Source organism: Nicotiana attenuata, chromosome 7, assembly GCF_001879085.1.
Source record: "Nicotiana attenuata strain UT chromosome 7, NIATTr2, whole genome shotgun sequence".
NCBI classification, from domain to species: domain Eukaryota; kingdom Viridiplantae; phylum Streptophyta; class Magnoliopsida; order Solanales; family Solanaceae; genus Nicotiana; species Nicotiana attenuata.
In genome coordinates this window covers 63,363,261-63,385,924 of record NC_031995.1, presented here as the reverse complement: position 1 = coordinate 63,385,924, position 22,664 = coordinate 63,363,261, and the positions used below count along the sequence as shown (strand labels likewise).

At 45.8% G+C, this 22,664-nt stretch overlaps 1 protein-coding gene across 1 annotated transcript; it reads left to right on the top strand.

Annotated features, from left to right (window-relative positions):
• On the top strand, positions 2,979-3,395 carry LOC109230511 (RNA-directed DNA polymerase homolog; the record flags this gene model as incomplete). Its single annotated transcript, XM_019396000.1, has 1 exon — positions 2,979-3,395. A coding segment is annotated over one exon (417 nt), but the record flags the coding sequence as incomplete, so codon positions are not given.

Sequence of the window (22,664 nt, the reverse complement as noted above, 5' to 3'; positions counted from 1 at the left end):
ATGTTGTTTGATCTTGTGCAATGGTTGGCTGGTTGTGAACTTATTTTTAAGTTAAATTCATGGTTGGTTTATTGTATAAGAGGTGTAATGATGTACTTTTGGTTGTATTTCTCAATTTGAAAGAAAAGACAAGTCGAAACGTGTTTAAGTAAACCGAAAAATTATGTTTGAGTTGATGAACTTGTGGGACTGTTTTTGGGCTGTTTCGTGTTGGTATTGGGTTGTCTCTTTTACTACTATTTATATGGAGTTGAGAGGAGGAAGGGTGTGGAGAAACACCACATAATGGCAAGGTTGTTTGTTGGTCGTTCATCGTAATATTTTCGGATTGTTTGACACTATTATGGTTGTCGTGTTGTGTATGAAGTGATAGGGGTATGTTGGGCTGTTTGTGATTGTTTTGACTAGTGTGAAGCCATATATATAGGGTAGGTGCTGTCCATTTCATTGTAAAATAGATTGTGGTTGATACATAATAGTTACGACGCTTGAACGATAACGAGAGTGTCATTTCTCTTATTGTAGACTAAGGAGCCGTGAAATTGCATAGCTTGAGGTTGGGAAGAATATACAAGGTATGTTAAGGCTCTTCCTTCATTCTTTTGGCATGATCTAAAGTGAAACGAACATAAACGATACGCTATTTCATAATGAATCTACTCCTAGCAACTAAGGTTGTCCATGTTATTCTTTCCTTACAAAGTTATTCCAAGAAAGTGTATATGATCCTTAAGTCCTAGTGAAGTTCATATTGATGGTATGATGTCCATAATGTTAATCGATGGTGCAATGACCTTATGTCACTCCAAAAGGTTTAGAACGTGACTCCATGAGTCCAGCATGCATTATATATGTATCTATTTTACTCTACCGAGCCGCGCTATAGTCGGCCGGGTATGGCACCTATTGTGCAACCACTGATCAGTTGGGTTTACCGAGCTCCACGTGGCCGGGTACGTTTTTACCGAGTCCTCTTTGAGGCCGGGTATGATATGATAATGATGATGCCCACAGAGGCATATGTTTTTAAAAGTTTATGTATATATATGTATTATGCATTTCATGTCAGTAGCCCCCAGAGGCACTCAGATGTTACAAGTTATATCTCCTCTATCTCTCTTTACATTACTGTTCTTATTTATGCTTTCCTGCCTTACATACTCGGTACTTTATTCGTACTGACGTCCCTTTTGCCTGGGGACGCTGCATTTCATGCCCGCAGGTCCCGATAGATAGGTTGACATTCCTCCTAGTAGGCTATCAGCTCAGCGAAGGTGTTGGTGTACTCCACTTGCTCCGGAGTTGCCTATTTGGTCAGTATGCTTTGGATATGTATTGATTGGTATGGCGGGGCCCTGTCCCGACCTTTATGATATTAGGTACTCTTAGAGGCATGTAGACAGACGTCAGGTGTATGGATACTTGTATGGCCTTTTCGGCTTATGTTTTGAGTTTACAAATGGCCATGTCGGCCTTATAGGCCCGTATGTCACATGTATAAGTTTGCATATCATGGTGGGTCGTCAGATATTGAGTATTCCCCTATGTTTCATTCTTGTTATCTCATGACGAGTTTTCTAGCTCATTTACCATGATAGTATGATAAGAAAGATATGTTATGTTGGTACTCGGTTGAGTAAGGCACCGGGTGCTCGTCGCGGCCCATCCGGTTTGGGTCGTGATAGATATGCTCGCCAGGGAGCAAGGAGAGAGGGAGGCCAAGAGGTCTCGAGAGTCGGGTCACTACTCTGGTGCCCGTACCCCATCAGCAGGTCGTTATGGCAGAGGTTATTCGGCGCCCTGTACATTCAGCTCTTCCAGCAGCCGGCAGTACTCCAGCTCCACCTCCACCTCAAGAGCCTTACTATGCACCTCCAGTTTCTAGCGTGCCTCCTGCGCAGGGTGTTTCCAGAGGTCAGTCCAGCAGGCCTAGTCCCAGCCAGTCACAGCCACCGCGTCCTCCCAGAGCTTGTTACGAGTGTGGTGATACACGTCACTTGGTGAGGGATTGCCCCAGACTTGGGAGGAGCGCGCCCCCACAGACTTCTCAGCCACAGCGTGCTCCTTAGGGTTCTCAGGCCATGGTCACAGCTCCAGCTGCTACCCCACCTGCCCAGCCAGCTAGGGGCGGAGGTCGGGGAGATAGAGGTCGCCCTCGAGAGAGGGGCCGGGCCAGATATTATGCTATTCCTGCTCGTACTGAGGTTGTTGCCTCCGACTCCGTCATTACAGGTATTATTCTGGTTTGTCACAAAGAGGCATCGGTTCTATTCGATCCAGGCTCTACTTACTCTTATGTGTCTACTTACTTTGCTCCTCATTTGGGTGTGCCTCGGTATTCTTTGAGTGCCCCCGTTTATGTTTCTACTCCTGTGCGAGATTCTCTTGTTGTGGACCGCATTTATCGGTCATGTTTGGTTACTATTCGTGGTTTTGAGACCAGAGCAGATTTATTGTTACTCGGTATGGTGGATTTTGACGTTATTCTGGGCATGGACTGGTTGTCGCCCCACTTTGCTATTCTTGATTGTCACGCCAAGACCGTGACGCTGGCTATGCCAGGTGTTCCGCGTATTGAGTGGAGTGGTACTTTAGATCACACTCCCAGTAGAATTATCTCTTTTCTTAAAGCTCAGCGCATGGTTGAGAAGGGGTGTGCCGCGTATTTGGCTTATGTGAGAGATGTTAGTGTTGATACCCCTTCTGTTGATTCTGTTCCAGTGGTATGGGATTATCCCGATGTATTTCCAGCCGATCTTCCGGGCATGCCGCCTGATAGAGACATTGATTTTGGCATTGATCTGTTGTCGGGCACTCAGCCCATTTCCATTCCTCCGTATCGTATGGCTCCTCCGGAGTTGAAGGAGTTGAAGGATCAGTTGCAGGAATTGCTTGGTAAGGGTTTTATTCGACCCAGTGTGTCACCGTGGGGTGCTCCTGTCTTGTTTGTGAAGAAAAAGGATGGTTCTATGCGCATATGTATTGACTACCGCCACTTGAACAAGGCTACAGTGAAGAACCGTTATCCTTTGCCTCGCATTGATGATCTGTTTGACCAGCTTCAGGGCGCACAGGTGTATTCTAAGATTGAATTGCGCTCAGGTTACCATCAGTTGAAGATTCGGGAGCCAGATATCCCGAAGACTGCCTTCAGGACTCGATATGGCCATTACGAGTTCCTTGTCATGTCATTTGGGCTGACCAATGCCCCTGCAGCTTTCATGCATTTGATGCACAGTGTGTTCAGGCCATATCTTGACTCGTTCGTGATTGTTTTTATTGATGATATTCTGGTGTATTCCCGGAGTCGGGAAGATCATGAGCGGCATCTGAGGACCGTGCTACAGACCTTGAGGGAGAAAAAGTTATATGCAAAGTTCTCAAAATGTGAGTTTTGGCTGAGTTCTGTGGCATTCTTAGGCCATGTGATTTCTAGTGAGGGTATTCGGGTGGATCCGAGGAAGGTAGAGGCCGTGCAGAGTTGGCCCAGACCGTCCTCAGCTACAGAGGTTCGCAGTTTCCTCGGCTTGGCGGGTTACTACCGTCGTTTCGTGGAGGGATTTTCATCGATTGCTGCCCCTATGACTAGATTGACCCAGAAGGGTGCCCCATTTCAGTGGACAGAGGAGTGTGAGGCGAGCTTTCAGAAGCTCAAGACAGCTTTGACTACAGCCCCTATTTTGATGTTGCCTATCGGTTCGGGGTCTTATACTGTCTATTGTGACGCCTCGAGAGTTGCCCTTGGAGCAGTGTTGATGCAGGACGGTAGGGTGATTGCCTACGCGTCCAGACAGTTGAAGATACATGAAAAGAATTACCCTATCCACGACCTTGAGTTAGCTGCCATTGTTCATGCCTTGAAGATCTGGCGTCATTATTTATATGGAGTGCCTTGCGAGATCTATACTGATCATCGGAGTTTGCAGCACTTGCTCAAGCAAAAGGATCTCAATATGCGTCAGAGGAGGTGGTTAGAGCTGCTGAAGGATTATGACATCACTATCCTATATTACCCGGGCAAGGCCAATGTGGTGGCGGATGCCTTGAGTCGCCGGGCGGAGAGTTTGGAGAGTTTGGCATATTTACCAGCTTCATAGAGGCCCATGGCGATGGACGTTCAGGCCTTAGCCAGCCAGTTCGTGAGATTGGATCTTTCGGAGCCCAGCCGAGTTCTAGCTTGTGTGGTTTCCCGGTCCTCCTTAGTTGATCATATCAGGGAGCGGCAGTATGATGACCCTCATTTGCTTGTCCTTCGGGACAAGGTTCAGTGTGGAGATGCTAGGGATGTGACCATTGGAGATGATGGAGTATTGAGGATGCAGGGCCGGATTTGTGTGCCCAATGTTGATGGTCTTCGAGAGATGATTCTAGCGGAGGCCCATAGTTCGCGGTATTCCATCCACCCGGGTGCCGCGAAGATGTATCAGGACCTGAGGCAGCACTACTGGTGGAGGCGGATGAAGAAGGATATAGTTGGTTATGTGTCTAGATGCCTCAACTGCCAGCAGGTGAAGTATAAGCACCAGCGCCCGGGTGGGTTGCTCCAGCAGATAGAGATTTCGGAGTGGAAATGGGAGCACATCACCATGGATTTTGTATCTGGACTTCCACGGACCCTGAAGAAGTTTGATTCCATTTGGGTTATTGTGGACCGGCTGACCAAGTCCGCTCATTTCATTCCTGTGTGTACCACTTATTCATCAGAGCGGTTGGCGGAGATATATATCAGGGATATCGTCCATTTGCATGGTATTCCAGTTTCTATCATTTCAGACAGAGGTACTCAGTTTACATCGCGATTCTGGAGAGCCGTGCAGCAGGAGTTAGGCACTCGGGTGGTGTTGAGCACAGCATTTTACCCCCAGACGGACGGACAGTCCGAGCGCACTATCCAGATTCTTGAGGATATGCTCCGTGCGTGTGTGATTGAGTTCGGAGGATCTTGGGATCATTTCTTGCCACTGGCGGAGTTTGCTTACAATAACAGCTATCAGTCTAGCATTCAGATGGCGTCGTATGAGGCTTTATATGGTAGGAGGTGCAGATCTCTGGTGGGTTGGTTTGAGCCGGGCGAGGCCAGGCTATTGGGCACAGAGATGGTTCAGGATGCATTGGAGAAGGTTAAGGTGATTCAGGATAGACTCTGTACAGCCCAGTCCAGGCAGAAGAGTTACGCGGACAGGAAGGTCCGTGATGTTTCATATATGGTTGGTGAGCGGGTTCTGCTTCGGGTCTCGCCTATGAAGGGCGTCATGCGGTTTGGGAAGAAAGGAAAGTTGAGTCCGAGGTTTATTGGCCCTTTTGAGATCTTGAGGCGAGTTGGGGAGGTTGCCTATGAGCTTGCCTTACCTCCCAGTTTGGCCGGAGTTCATCCGGTATTTCATGTTTCGATGCTCCGGAGATATCACGGGGATCCGTCGCATGTGTTGGATTTCAGTTCAGTCCAGCTGGACAAGGATCTATCCTATGTTGAGGAGCCAGTGGCTATTTTGGACAGTCAGTTCAGGAAGTTGAGGTCAAAAAACGTCGCTTCAGTGAAGGTTCAGTGGCGGGGTCAGCCGGCCGAGGAGGCGACTTGGGAGACCGAGCAGGATATGCCTAGCCAGTACCCTCATCTTTTCACTACTTCAGGTATGTTCTCTATGCTTGTTCGAGGACGAACGAATGTTTAAGTGTAGGAGGATGTAACGACCCGGCCGGTCGTTTATGGAAATTTTGCCCCGATCCCCCATTAACTGTTTCCCCTAAGTTCATTTCTGCTATTTGCCGGGACGTTCGGTGTTGAGTTTTGGAGAGTTTTGGGACACTTAGTCCCTAAATGAGAGCTTAAGTGTTGAAAAATGGTCCGTACTCAGAACAGTGTGAAGATGACCTCGGAATGGAAATCCGATGGTTCCTTTAGCTCCGTTAGGTGATTTCGGGGTTGGGAGCGTGTTCGGAATGTATTTTGGAGGCTCGTAGCTCATTTAGGCTTGAATGTCGAAGTTTGAATTTTTGAAGTTTCCGGTCCGATAGGGAGTTTTTTATCCGAGGAGTCGGATTGGAATTCCGGAAGTTGCAGTAGTTCCGTCATGTCATTTAGGATGTGTGTGCAAAATTTCAGGTCATTCGGACGAGGTTCGGGTAGGTTTTTGATCGAAAGCGTGTTTGGTTGGAATTTGAAGTTCTTAGGCTTGAATCTTTGATTAATTCGGGTTTCCGGCGTTGTTTAGATGTTTTCAGGATTGGTACAAGTTTGAATAAGGTATTAGGTGGTATTGGTACTTTTGGTTGAGGTCCCGGGGGGCTCGGGATGATTTCGGGTGGTTAATGGAAGAGTTTTGGAAGTTGAGAAATAGCAGCACTGCTGCTTCTGGTATCTTTCCGCTTCTGCGGCTCGGGGACCGCAGAAGCGGAGCCGCAGAAGCGGCCTGGTCATCGCAGGAGCGGGTTTGGGCAGAGTTTTTCAGGTACCGCAGATGCGGAGGAAATTCCGCAGGAGCGGCCTCGCATCTGCGAGAAAGAGAACCGCAGATGCGGAAACTTGGACTTTTATTAGAACCGCAGAAGCGGCTTAAATTCCGCAGAAGCGGAACCGCATAAGCGGTTAATGGTCCGCAAAAGCGGACATTGGCTCTTTAGTGAGAGTCGCAGAAGCGACTCGTTTTCCGCATAAGCGGGAACGCAGAAGCGGTCCCCTGTCCGCAGAAGCGAAAATCCCTGGGCAGAAATAGAAATTTCGAGAGTTTGAGTTCATAAGTTACAAAAATCAATTGAGAGCTCGGTTTAAGGCGATTTTGAGTGGGATTTGAAGTGAAGATCACTGGGTAACGTTTCTTTGGTCCCTTCTTGTTATATTTCATCATTATATAGTTAAATACACCATTGGATTTCTAATTTAGGATCAAAAGTTTGATAATTTGGAGTAAAACTTCATTGCCTAAACTATGGAGTTTTGAGTCGGCATTTGACCTCCGATTTGGGAGATTTTTATATGGTTAGACTCGCGAGAGTACGAGGGTTCTGAAAATGTGGAAATTATTCGATTCCGGGGAGTTGTCCTGGTGGGCATTTTGGTCATTTCACCTAATTTTACGCTGTAGCTTTGAATTTATTAGCAAAACTAGGTGTTTGCGATGTTATTTACAATGTGTAATTGAATTGAATAGATTTGAGTCATTTGGAGTCAGATACTCATGGCAAGAACGTGACTTCTAGTTGATATTGAGCCGGTTCGAGGTAAGTGGCTTGTCTAACTCTGTGTGGGGGACCTTTTTCCCTTAGGATATGATCTTGAATATTTGAATGCCCCTTACGTGAGGTGACGAGCGCGTACTTGAGCTAATTTTTGTAAATCCATTTCTACTTGAAGTATTTAAATTGAGCTTTCTTGTTTACTTGTTCATTTTAACTGCAAGTTTGTACCTGTGCTAGCTTAGAGACTCATGTTTAGCTGGCTTACCTGCTTGTTTGCTTTAACTGTGCTATTTGTACTCCGTGAAGCATGTTAGGATATAATTTACTACTTCGTGTCCTGATTTTTAGCATTGTTCCGAGATTTAGGAATCGTTGTTGTTGTGTGTTTAATTTGGGACTACGGGACAGCTTCCCGGGAGATCCCTCTGTACTTGAGATATTCTGGACTGAGGGTGAGGGATACCAAGAGATCCCTGGCACATGTGTTTCTATATATATATATTGGGATACCAAGAGATCCCCGGTTTACTTATTGAGGATACCAAGTGATCCTAGGGATACTAAGAGAGCCCCGACTTACTTATTGAGGATACTAAGAGATCTCGGGATACCGAGAGATCCCTGGTGTTGATGATGTGGATACCAAGAGATCCTCGGGATACCAAGAGATCCCCCGGCTACTATTCCTTGTGAGGGCAGTTTTTCGTGTATTGTTACCTTTGCTTTCTATTACTGTTCTTCCTTATTTACCTGGTTTAGATTCTCGCTGTAGACTTTATTTAAACTATTTCTGTTATCTCATTATTTATTATGCTATCTCAGTAGGGCCCTGACCTTCCTCGTCACTACCCAACCGAGGTTAGGCTTGGCACTTACTGAGTACCGTTGTGGTGTACTCATGCCCTTCCTGCGCATGTTTTTCATGTGCAGATCCAGGTACTTCCTCCCAGACGTATCATCCTCGTGGTGGAGAGTCCTAGCTGAGACTTGAGGTATATCTGCTACGTTCGCAGACCAGGAGTCTCTACTCTATTCCGGCTTTAGCAGATAGTTCCTTTTCTTTCCTTTCATGTTGTTTAGACTTTCTGGTGTAGAGCAGTTTACTACATTTTATTAGCCTGAGTTTCCCGTGAGTTTCCGGGTTTTGGGATTTAGTTGCAGATTTCCGCATATTTTGAGTTGTATAGGCTGAGTGGCCTCATATACAGTTGTTATTTCCGTACGTTCAGTTTTTAATTTATTATTCCACAAATGTTAATTTGTTATTCCGCACTGTTAGGCTTACCTAGTTGTAGGAACTAAGTGCTATCACGACATGATTCATGGAGGGTGAACTGGGGTCGTGACATCTGCGAGCCTTTATTTGTCTTTGTATGCTCCCTTATGTGCGGTCCTATTTGTTATGTATGTCGCTTAGCATTTTGTCCTTTAAACCTAAGGGTTCAGCCTAGTCCTTACCTTGTAGGAATAGTGGTCCTAAATACCCTCTAGGACTTATAGGACGGGACGGATAATAGCACGCAATAAGCATTCGTGACCAACCCACGCATTTTAATACCTTAAGGGGTGGGAAGGGTAGATATGGAGATGATGACCGATGCGCTAATATCTCATGTAGCCCCTCTTCTGAGAAATGATTACTAGATATTGCATTGACGTGATCCATATTAATCATAAACCTAGGACCCCCTTCCCTTTTCCTTTTTTTTATCTGCTTTCTTTAGAAATTGTTTAAAATCTTTCATAAATTTCCACCCTCTTTACTTTCCTCACAGTTTCAACTTATCTGCAATGTTATATGCAAACCTCTTCTATTTGAGCCCTTAATTACTTACTTGATTATGTGAAGTCACAATTATAACATGGCCGGGAACCACACTAGTGGATCTTGAGGGGTGCCTAACACCTTCCCCTCGAGATAATTTCTAGCCCTTACCCAAACTCTGGTTCTTCAAACTCAAACCCTTTTAGTGTCCTAATGCACTTTAATCATTAGGTGGCGACTCTTCAATTCCAAAACCCAATTTCCAAAAGGGAACGAGTTGTCCTCCCAAGTGTCGTAAACCCGATTTTTGCCTTAGAAAAAGGGGGCATCGACAGCATGGTGACTCTGCTGGGGAATATGCTCTTTAGGCTTTTACCATTTCATGTTATTTGTGACTTTACTATTTCTTTATTGCCTTTATTTAATGTCTTTATCTCTTTTCTACTACGAAACTGACTTGGCTCTTTGTTTTCTTTCTTTAAATGCTTTTACTGCTTTCCTTCAATACTGTTGTAATTATGAGCAATTACTGTAATCGTTACTTTATGAACGTGCAAATACGTGACAACTTGTTTCATTCTTGTAATTGCATCTTCAACATCATATGCCACTCGTTCCAAACAAATACTATAGCAACTCTTATAATGAGTGGTTGCGCCCTTCCGATATTATCACCCCCTAAATTTGGCAAAGGCGTATTTATGGTAAAACCAGTCTATCAGCGGTGCAGTCGACGGTTCCGCGCCTTTCCCTCTTGAGTTGTCCGCTCAAGGGTACCGGTCTAACACCCCATAGAAACCTTACTCTGTTCAATTGTGCATGCATCACTGTCAAACCTAGCTGAGTCGGTTATGCTGTCCGCATAATGACTCTTTAAGGTAGCCTTGTCCAAAGTCCACTGGGTTTCCTTGGAACCCAAATGAACATTACCACGTCTGTGCATTTATTTGGAGAAGTAAATGCTGCTTATGCCAATTATTGATATTTAAATAGTCGAGTCCGGCGGGGGTAAGGGTCTAACACTTTATTTTGCAGAAAATGAGGCACGAAGTCCCCAGATTCGGCATGGTAACCAACATTCACCCAAGGTTGCTAAGCTTGTGGGAAGACCTTCACTCCAGTGATCAGACTCTTGTCTGCAAATATTTGGGAAATTTGCCTTCTCTTTTGGAAATCCAACCCGAGAAAAAAATCATAGAGGCTGCGACTCTATTCTGGGGTAGCGACAGATCTGTGTTTCGCTTCGGGGACCTTGAAATGACACCTTTGGTCGAGGAAATAAGAGGGTTAGCTGGTATTCCTTGGGAGACTCCAGGTTTGCATATGCCAGAAAATCGCAAGGGTGGGGGCTTCCACAAAATGATGGGACTAAAGAAAAACCCAGACTTGACCTGTTTGAAGGACTCTTACATTCCTTCAACTATCTATACGAGAGGTACGTCCATAGCCAGTCCTACCGTACTTACCCAGATGAATTCGCCCTCACATCAGTGGGGCATATCCACAGAAGAGTCTTCGTCTTTATGTTCTGCTTTTTGGGGATGATAGTATTTCCTATGAAGAAGGCTAGGATCCACAATAGACTAGCCATGGTCACCAAGACTCTAATGGAAGGGAATGGCGGGCAACCTTTCAGCATAGTACCAATGATTGTCGCAGAGATATACCAAGCCTTGGAAGACTGTCAACAAGGGGCCAATCACTTTGAGGGTTGTAACTTATTACTTCAACTCTGGCTCATGGAATACCTCTAGAGGGGTGAATATCGGCAAGAGATTCTACGCAGAGACTGGGATGATCATATCGCCTTCCATCAGCCAAGGAAAATGAACTATATGCCTAACATGTTTTCCCAACCAGAAGACGCTAAAGGGTGGGTAGAATTGTTTGAAAATCTGAAAGAGGACCAGGTGCAATGGATGTCGAATGGTTCCCTACTGAAGAGTTCATCGTCCGATCTCGGGACGCACCGTTTCTTATACTCATCGGTCTGAGAGGAACTTATCCTTATGTTCCCCTCCGAGTCATGAGGCAGGCAGGAAGAAAGCAGGTTATACCAAGGGTCGACAAAATGAGTCACTTCAGGGCCGACTTTCAAGATTATGATAGTCCATACAAGTGCCAAGCTCAGCATATGTGGCACTGCAAAATCATCCTGGGAAAGGATTCCATAGAACCAGACAAGTACCATGCTGGTAATACTCCATACTATCCAAGTTGGTTGGAAGACGATCATAGTGGGTTAGGACAACCCGGGTATGTTCAAGGCCACAAGGTCATCGACGAAAAGGCTGAGGTGCAGGTTAAGTACAACCAATTGCGCAAGAGGATTCGGGAGTGCGAGAGTGAGCACTGGGAAATTCAAGAAGCCCATCAAAAGCTGATTGAAGAATGGAAAGATATGGTTGTCAGCGCTAACAAGCGACTAGGGTATCTGGAGCGGGGTTTAGTAGAGTTAGAAAAGAAGTTCATCCAGAGGATTGAAAACTGCCAGAATGCTGAAGGAAACGAAGGAGGACACTGTGCTAGACCCTATTTGCTGCTGGGACTGCGAGAGCTGGTGAAGCTGTTGGATGGAGCTAAAGATGCCGAGTCTGGGAAGGTCCTTCCGGGACCAAGTAGTTAGGATCTTTTCTTTTGCTTTAAATGTAATAAGGCCAATGGCCATTAGTGACATTTTATTTCCTGCAATTTTTAGTGTGTCGTTCTGGGATTCGTCTTATTTTGTCAATAAAATGAGGCATTTAGCATTAAAAGTTCTCCAAATTAACTTGTCGCTAGGCCTACCTCGGGCACAACGAGGCACCCAAATTAGGACACGATTTATATTCTTGCACTATGCGTTTAAATATTGCAATGTTTTCTTCTCCTAATCCTCATTAACTTGTTACCTTTTTGTTTTTACTTCTGTTTAATTCCCCTCCCAAAGGTTAGTTCGTACACTCTGGCATCATCTTCTTACTCCACAAGATCCAAGGGCCCTCCACCTCCTCCTCCTCCGAGTCCTATCAGAAACAAGAACAAAGGGAAAATGGAAGATTTGAGCAACAGAAAGGAGAACTCAGTTGAAAGGGTAGAGGTTCCTCAGGGTATTCAGGTTTCCAAGGAATGTGCCTCCCAGCTCGAACAGAAGTTATTGAAATTTCAGGAAGAACTGGACCAAGTTCGGAATTTGGCAAGCTTGTCATTTTCCCTCACCACCCCAGATGTCAACTTCCCCAACACTCAAAATCCTGCACCTCCACAAAATATCCCAAAACCACAAAAACAACCCACTCATGCTCAACACTGCAACACATGCTACACTTCAAACAACACCCCATTGCTTATCCCTGAACCGCTAAACGCCACAACTGATCATCTCCACAACACCCCCATCTATGTGGAAACCATACCATAATATACTCAACCCATTTCAATCACACCGGAGTCTGATGACAAAGACTCTATTATCAGGAATCTGGCCGCGGAACTCAAGAAGCTGACTAGCCGAGTCCAGGGTGTTGAAGGAAACAAAGGAATTGAGGGGCTAAATTATGAGGACCTTTGCATTCAGCCAGATGTCGAACTTCCTCAGGGGTACAAACCTCCCAAGTTTAAAATGTTTGATGGCACAGGGGATCCCAGGGTCCATTTGAGGACATACAGCGATAAGCTGGTCGGAGTCGGAAGAGATGAAAAGATTCGCATGAAGCTCTTCATGAGAAGTTTGAAAGGGGATGCTCTATCTTGGTGACCCCAAGAAGTGGACGAATTAGGTAGATATGGCGTCCGATTTCATGGACAGGTTCAAATTCAATACGGAAAATGCGTCAGACGTATTCCACATCCAGAACTTAAAGAAGAAACCCACGGAGACATTCCGCGAGTATGCTACTCATTGGAGATCAGAAGCTGCTAAGGTCAGGCCGGCTTTAGAAGAAGAACAGATGAACAGGTTTTTCGTCCGGGCTCAAGACCCACAGTATTATGAGAGGTTGATGTTGATTGAAGGCCAGAAATTTTCCGACATCATCAAGCTAGAGGAGAGGATCGAGGAAGGCATTAAAAGTGGTATGGTCACTAACTTTGAGGCATTGCAGGCAACCAACAAGGTTCTACAGTCTGGCGGCACATCCAAGAAAAGGGATGTGAGTGCCGTGATGGTTGCACAAAGAACGAAATCCCCAATAAAATACCAAACCTACCCCATATCTCCTCTCACATATCAACCTACCCCAAATTACCAAGCACCCTCGCCCTCTTACCAAGCTCCATCACCTGCTTACCCATCATCTCCACCCCCCACATGTCAACCTACCTCATCAAGATATTCCCAACCCGCACCTGTCTACCAAGCCTATAATGCTCAGCCCTCTCACTATCAATCACCTCCCACCCGCCAAAACTTCCCTAGACCGCAACCTAACTTCGACCGTAGACCCCCCAAACAATACACCGCCATCATCGCCGAACCAATCGACCAGCTGTATGAAAGGCTCAAAGCTGCTGGTTACGTCACCCCTATCCCTGCCATAACTCCAGAAAATCCTTCCCAATGGGTCAACCCGAACAAAACCTGTGCATACCATTCCGGTATGAAGGGGCATACCATTGATGAATGCCGCTCTCTGAAGGATAAAATCCAAGCTTTAATCGACAATAAGATTATTGTGGTGAAGGAACCTGCTCCTAATGTTCGCAACAACCCCTTGCCCGACCACAAGGGTGGAGGCGTTCACATGATAGAGATAGAAGATGATTGGAACCCCAAAGGATCGATCGGATTGATTGCTGAAGATGACGAGCCAAAGAAATCAACTGTCACACTTAATCCAATTGTAGTCCAGATCCAGCCTTCTGGAGACACTGAAGTGAACATGTCCATACCACTTGGGTTTGAGGCACCTTCTTTCTGCAAGGTGCCAGGACCGATTGAGGTCGAGTTTGGATCCCCAAAGGCACCTGTACCATTTAAAGTTGCTGTGTTACCTCCCAAAGCAAGGGTACCCATTCCTGTGGCTATGTCAACCGTAGCACCATTCCATACGAAGGCCATTCCTTGGGATTACACCGCCGAGGCGAGAAGGAAAGGGAAAACCAAATTTGGAGAAGCAATTGCAGCATAGGGTATGACCAGAACCGGCAGGGTTTATACCCTGGAACATTTAGCTGAATCAAGTAAGCAGGTCCCTGGACGGCCTATTGAAACTGGACCCGATGATCTCTGGAGGAAGATACAAGTAAAGGAGTACTCAGTCATTGATCAACTGAATAAAACACCGGCATACATCTCCATCCTAGCTCTGCTGCAAAGCTCCGATGCACATAAGAATGCCTTGATGAAGATACTGAGTGAGGCATATGTACCCAGCAACATAACTGGAGGAGAAATGGCGAACATGGTTGGACAAGTGTTCGAGAGTCACAAAATCACTTTCCACGAAGATGAGCTGCCACCAGAAGGGCTGAGCCACAACAAGGCGTTGCACATCACCGTGCAATGCGAGGATTATTTCATCACCAGAATTCTGGTTGACGGAGGGTCCAGCCTCAATATTTGTCCATTGGTGACTCTCAGAACATTGGGGAGGAGCCTGCATGAGATCAAGGATGGAGCCATCAATGTCAAAGCTTTCGATGGTTCCCAAAGGACCACTATTGGGGAAATCAGTTTATGTCTACAAATGGGACCGATCTGGTTCGACGTTGACTTTCAAGTAATAGACGTCCCAGCATCTTACAACTTGCTATTGGGACGGCCTTGGATCCATGCCACTAGAGCTGTAGCATCAACCCTACACTAGGCAGTAAAGTTTGAGTGGAATCACCAAGAGGTGATTATTCTCGACGACGGTAGCAATCCCATATACAGTCGCCAGACCATCCCGGCAATCGAAGGAAGAAGGAAGATAGGCTGAGAAACTTACCATCACATTGAGCGAGTCAACGCCGTGGACAAGGATAAATGGTGGGATAACAAGATTGAGAGTATACTGAATTGGTGTGGATACGAGCCTGGCAAGGGATTTGGAAAAAACCTCCAGGGAATCGCCAAACCCATTAAACTAAAGAAACATGGCGCCACTTTTGGTTTGGGGTATGAATACACTTGGTAGGAGTTCAACCACTGGTCGCCACCATGGAGCAGTCCCTACTACCCACTGGAGCATCCGATACCTCGCCTGGAGCAGACTTTCTAGCCAGCAGATGTCATATATGGGTCAGAAGAAGAGGAAGCGTTGGCGGCAGTAAGGAATCTGTTTTTGGAAGACGACAACATGGACTGCTGTGTCATTTTTAAGGAGGAAGGGGAGGAAGGCCCTTCCATACAAGCTATGAACCGAGGAGCACGCCTCGACAATTGGTCCATCAGAACCACCAGAGCCCGGAAAGCTTCGGGGTAGCAAGGCTGAACAAAGCACCATGCATTACCTTTTACGTTTTCGCTAGCTGATTTCATTTCCGCATTTTTAATTTCGAAAATAAGAGCTCCAATGTTCAAAACAATTATGAAATTTATCAAAGCATTTCAGTTTCTTATAAGTCTCGCTCTTATTATTTTTTCTATCGTTTACTTTATTTACACAGCATTACTATTACTTATCTTGATGAACCGACGATTGTGACATGCAACGAGACAACGCAACAAACGGACATAGACTCAGAAGAGGATGATATACCAGAAGAGGTCATTGAAAAGGTTGAGGATTTTGAGAATAGGCCTAAGTCTAACTTGGACGAAACTGAGATTGTCAACTTGGGAGATACAAAGAATGTCAAAGAAACGCATATCAGTGTTCATCTGTCACCATCAGAAAGGAAAGAGTACACGGAATTTCTAAGGGAATATGAGGACATATTCGCCTGGTCGTATGATGATATGACTGGTCTCAGTACATCTATTGTAGCTCAAAACTGCCAACCGATCCCACATGCCCACCAGTAAAACAGAAGCTCAGAAAGTTCAAACCTGACATAAGTTTGAAAATCAAGGAAGAGGTCACTAAGCAAGTCAAAGCCAAGGTTCTCAGGGTGGTAGAGTATCCGACATGGTTAGCCAACATTGTGCCAGTACCAAAGAAAGATGGGAAGGTCAGAGTCTGTGTCGACTACCGGGACCTCAACCGGGCCAGTCCGAAAGATGACTTCCCCTTACAAAACATACACATTCTAATTGACAACTGCGCCAAGCATGAGCTGTAGTCGTTCGTTGATTGTTTTGCTGGGTATCATCAGATATGGATGGATGAGGAAGACGCGGAGAAAACGGCTTTCATTACGCCGTGGGGAATGTATTGTTACAAAATGATGCCGTTTGGGTTAAAGAATGCTGGGGCCACCTACATGAGGGCCATGACTACTATTTTCCACGACATGATACACAAAGAGATCGAGGTGTATGTAGACGATGTCATCATCAAATCCAAGAAAGCCACTGACCACATGGAAGATCTGAGGAAATTCTTCAACAGACTGAGAAGGTACAATCTGAAACTGAATCCCGCCAAATGTGCATTCGGGGTTCCTACCAGAAAACTACTTGGATTCATTGTGAGTCACCGAGGGATAGAATTGGACCCATCAAAGGTTAAAGCCATTCAAGAGTTGCCGCCGCCGAAGAACAAGAAGGACGTGATGAGTTTCCTGGGGAGACTCAACTATATCAGCCGATTCATAGCTCAGTCCACCATCATTTGTGAACCGATCTTTAAAATGTTGAAGAAGGACGCCGCTACCAAATGGACTGATGATTGCCAGAAAGCCTTCGACAGAATCAAGGAATACCTGTCAACGCCGCCAGTTTTGGTTCCGCCCGAACCAGGTAGACCTCTTTTGCTCTACCTTGCGGTATTGGATGGGGCATTCAGATGTGTTTTGGGACAACATGATGAAACGGGGAGAAAGGAGCAGTCCATCTACTATCTCAGCAAAAAGCTCACCCCGTACGAGGCCCGGTATTCCCTATTGGAACGCACCTGTTGTGCTCTGACTTGGGTAGCTCAGAAGTTGAGACATTATTTCTGTGTCTATACCACTTACCTCATATCAAGAATGGATCTGCTGAAATATATCTTTCAGAAGCCCATGCCCACTGGCAAGCTAGCCAAGTGGCAAATCCTGCAGAGTGAATTTGAATTATCTATGTGACTCAAAAGGCAATCAAAGGACAAGCCTTGGCAGATCATCTCGCCGAGAATCCCGTGGATGGAGAATACGAGCCTCTAAAAACGTATTTTCCCGATGAAGAGGTATCTTTCATAGGAGAGGATATTGCAGAATCCTATGATGGTTGGAGAATATTTTTGACGGAGCAGCAAATTTCAAAGGAGTTGGTATAGGAGCAGTCTTAGTATCAGAAACCGGCCACCATTATCGGTATCTGCCAAACTCAGGTTCCCGTGCACCAACAACATGNCGAACAGAAGTTATTGAAATTTCAGGAAGAACTGGACCAAGTTCGGAATTTGGCAAGCTTGTCATTTTCCCTCACCACCCCAAATGTCAACTTCCCCAACACTCAAAATCCTGCACCTCCACAAAATATCCCGAAACCACAAAAACAACCCGCTCATGCTCAACACTGCAACACATGCCACACTTCAAACAACACCCCATTGCTCATCCCTGAACCGCTAAACGCCACAAATGATCATCTCCACAACACCCCCATCTATGTGGAAACCATACCACAATATACTCAACCCATTTCAAGCACACCGGAGTCTGATGACAAAGACTCTCTTATCAGGAATCTGGCCGCGGAACTCAAGAAGCTGACTAGCCGAGTCCAGGGTGTTGAAGGAAACAAAGGTATCGAGGGGCTAAATTATGAGGACCTTTGTATTCAGCCAGATGTCGAACTTCCTGAGGGGTACAAACCTCCCAAGTTTGAAATGTTTGATGGCACAGGGGATCCCAGGGTCCATTTGAGGACATACTGCGATAAGCTGGTCGGAGTCGGAAGAGATGAAAAGATTCGCATGAAGCTCTTCATGAGAAGTTTGAAAGGGGATGCTCTATCTTGGTACATTATCCAAGACCCCAAGAAGTGGACGAATTGGGTAGATATGGCGTCCGATTTCATGGACAGGTTCAGATTCAATACGGAAAATGCGCCAGACGTATTCTACATCCAAAACTTAAAGAAGAAACCCACGGAGACATTCTGCGAGTATGCTACTCGTTGGAGATCAGAAGCTGCTAAGGTCAGGCCGGCTTTAGAAGAAGAACAGATGGACAGGTTTTTCGTCCGGGCTCAAGACTCACAGTATTATGAGAGGTTGATTTTGATTGAAGGCCAGAAATTTTCGGACATCATCAAGCTAGGGGAGAGGTTCGAGGAAGGCATTAAAAGTGGTATGGTCACTAACTTTGAGGCATTGCAGGCCACCAACAAGGTTCTACAGCCTGGCGGCACATCCAAGAAAAGGGATGTGAGTGCCGTGATGGTTGCACAAAGAACGAAATCCCCAATAAAATACCAAACCTACCCGATATCTCCTCTCACATATCAACCTACCCCAAATTACCAAGCACCCTCGCCCACTTACCAAGCTCCACCACCTACTTACCCATTGTCTCCATCCCCCACATATCAACCTACCTCATAAAGATATTCCCAACCCGCACCCGTCTACCAAGCCTATAATGCTCAGCCCTCTCACTATCAATCACCTCCCACTCGCCAAAACTTCCCTAGACCGCGACCTAACTTCGACCGTAGACCTCGCAAACAATACACCGCCATCGCCGAACCAATCGACCAGTTGTATGAAAGGCTCAAAGCTCCTGGATACGTCACCCCTATCCCTGTCATAACTCTAGAAAATCCTTTCCAATGGGTCAACCCGAACAAAACCTGTGCATACCATTCCGGCATGAAGGGGCATACCATTGATGAATGCCGCTTTAATTGACAACAAGATTATTATGGCGAAGGAACCTGCTCCTAATGTTGTTGCCCGACCACAAGGGCGGAGGCGTTCACATGATAGAGATAGAAGATGATTGGAACCCCAAGGGATCGATCGAATTGATTGCTGAAGATGACGAGCCAAAGAAACAAACTGTCACACTTCATCCAATTGTAGTCCATATCCAGCCTTCTGGAGACACTGAAATGAATATGTCCATACCACTTGAGTTCGAGGCACCTTCTTCTGCAAAGGCGCCAGGACCATTTGAGGTCAAGTTTGGATCCCCAAAGGCACCTGTACCATTTGAAGTTGCTGTGTTACCTCCCAAAGCAAGGGTACCCATTCTTGTGGCTATGTCAACCGTAGCACCATTCCATACGAAGGCCATTCCTTGGGATTACACCGCCGAGGTGAGAAGGAAATGGAAAACCAAATCTGGAGAAGCAATTGCAGCACAAGGGATGACCAGAACCTGCAGGGTTTATACCCCGGAACATTTAGCTGAATCAAGTAAGCAGGCCTCTGGACGGCCTATTGAAACTGGACCCGATGATCTCTGGAGGAAGATACAAGCAAAGGAGTACTCAGTCATTGATCAACTGAATAAAACACCGGCGCAGATCTCCATCCTAGCTCTGCTGCAAAGCTCCGATGCACATAAGAATGCCTTGATGAAGATACTGAGTGAGGCATATGTACCCAGCAACATAACTGGAGGAGAAATGGCGAACATGGTAGGGCAAGTGTTGGAGAGTCACAAAATCACTTTCCACGAAGATGAGCTGCCACCAGAAGGGCTGAGCCACAACACGGCGTTGCACATCACCGTGCAATGCGAGGATTATTTCATCACCAGAATTCTGGTTGACGGAGGGTCCAGCCTCAATATTTGTCCATTGGTGACTCTCAGAACATTTGAGAAGAGCCTGCATGAGATCAAGGATGGAGCCAACAATGTCAAAGCGTTGACTTTCAAGTAATAGACGTCCCAGCATCTTACAACTTGCTATTGGGACGACCCTGGATCCATGCCGCTGGAGCTGTTGCATCAACCTACATCAGGCAGTAAAGTTTGAGTGGAATCACCAATAGGTGATTATTCACGGCGAAGGTAGCAATCCCATATACAGTCACCAGACCATCCCGGCAATAGGAGGAAGAAGGAAGATAGGCGCAGAAATTTACCATCACATTGAGCGAGTCAACGTCGTGGACAAGGATAAATGGTGGGATAACAAGATTAAGAGTATACTGAATTGGTGTGGACACGAGCCTGGCAAGGGACTTGGCAAATACCTCCAGGGAATCACCAAACCCATTAGACTAAAGAAACATGGCACCACTTTTGGTATGGGGTATGAATACACTTGGGAGGAGTTCAACCACTAGTCGCCACCATGGCGCAGTCCCTACTACCCACTGGAGCATCCGATACCTCGCCTGGAGCAGACTTTCCAGCCAGCAGATGTCATATATGGGTCAGAAGAAGAGAAGGCGTTGGCGGCAGTAACGAATCTATTTTTGGAGGACGGCAACATGGACCGCTGTGTCATTTTTGAGGAGGAAGGGGAGGAAGCCCTTCCATATAAGCTGTGAACCAAGGAGCACGCCTCAACAATTGGTCCATCAGAACCACCAGAGCCCGGAAAGCTTCGGGGTAGCAAGGCTGAACAAAGCACCATGCATTAGCTTTTACTTTTTCGCTAGCTGATTTCATTTCCGCATTTTCAATTTCGAAAATAAGAGCTCCAATGTTCAAAACAATTATGAAATTTATCAAAGCATTTCAGTTTCATATAAGTCTCTCTCTTATTATTTTTTCTATCGTTTACTTTATTTACACAGCATTACTATTACTTATCTTGATGAACCGACGATTGTGACATGCAACGAGTCAACGCAACAAACGGACATAGACTCAGAAGAGGATGATATACCAGAAGAGGTCGTTAAAAAGGTTGAGGATTTTGAGAATATGCCTAAGTCTAACTTTGACGAAACTGAGATTGTCAACTTGGGAAATACAGAGAATGTCAAAGAAACGCGTATCAGTGTTCATCTGTCACCATCAGAAAGGAAAAAGTACACGAAATTTCTAAGGGAATATGAGGACGTATTCGCCTGGTCGTATGATGATATGATTGGTCTCAGTACATCCATTGTAGCTCACAAACTACCAACCGATCCCACATGCCCACCAGTAAAACAGAAGCTCAGAAAGTTCAAACTGAACATGAGTTTGAAAATCAAGGAAGAGGTCACTAAGCAAGTAAAAGCCAAGGTTCTCAGGGTGGTAGAGTATCCGACATGGTTAGCCAACATTGTGCCAGTACCAAAGAAGGATGGGAAGGTCAGAGTCTGTGTCGACTACCGGGACCTCAACCGAGCTAGTCCAAAAGACGACTTCCCCTTACCAAACATACACATTCTAATTGACAACTGCGCCAAGCATGAGCTGCAGTCGTTCGTTGATTGTTTTGCTAGGTATCATCAGATATGGATGGATGAGGAAGACGCAGAGAAAACGGCTTTCATTACGCCGTGGGGAATGAATTGTTACAAAATGATGCTGTTTGGGTTAAAGAATGCTGGGGCCACCTACATGAGGGCCATGACTACTATTTTCCACGACATGATACACAAAGAGATCGAGGTGTATGTAGACAATGTCATCATCAAATCCAAGAAAGCCACTGACCACATGGAAGATCTGAGGAAATTCTTCAACAGATTGAGAAGGTACAATCTGAAACTGAATCCCGCCAAATGTGCATTCGGGGTTCCTGCCGGGAAACTACTTGGATTCATTGTGAGTCGCCAAGGGATAGAATTGGACCCATCAAAGGTTAAAGCCATTGAAGAGTTGCCGCCGCCGAAGAACAAGAAGGACGTGATGAGTTTTCTGGGGAGACTCAACTATATCAGCCGATTCATAGCCCAGTCCACTATCATTTGTGAAACGATCTTTAAAATGTTGAAGAAGGACGCCGCTACCAAATAGACTGATGATTGCCAGAAAGCTTTCGACAGAATCAAGGAATACCTGTCAACGTTGCCAGTTTTGGTTCCGCCCGAACCAGATAGACCTCTTTTGCTCTACCTTGCGGTATTGGATGGGGCATTCAGTTGTGTTTTGGGACAACATGATGAAACGGGGAGAAACGGAGCAGGCCATCTACTATCTCAGCAAAAAGTTCACCCCGTACGAGGCCCGGTATTCCCTATTGGAACGAACCTGTGTGCTCTGACATGGGTAGCTCGAGAAGTTGACGGCATTATTTCTGTGCGTATACCACTTACCTCATATCAAGAACGGATTCGCTGAAATATATCTTTCAGAAGCCCATGCCCACTGGCAAGCTAGCCAAGTGGCAAATCCTGCTGAGTGAATTTGACATTATCTATGTGACTCAAAAGGCAATCAAAGGACAAGCCTTGGCAGATCATCACGCCGAGAATCCCGTGGATGGAGAATATGAGCCTCTAAAAACATATTTTCCCGATGAAGAGGTATATTTCATAGGAGAGGATATTGCAGAATCCTATAATGGTTGGAGAATGTTTTTTGACGGAGCAGCAAATTTCAAAGGAGTTGGTATAGGAGCAGTCTTAGTATCAGAAACCGGCCAGCATTATCCGGTATCTGCCAAACTCAGGTTCCCGTGCACCAACAACGTGGCCGAATACGAAGCCTGCATCTTAGGGCTCAAGCTGGCCATTGATATGAACATTTAGGAGTGTCTAGTGATCGGGGATTCATATTTGCTCATACATCAGGTCCGAGGAGAATGGGCAACCAAGAACTCCAAGATACTCCCTTATCT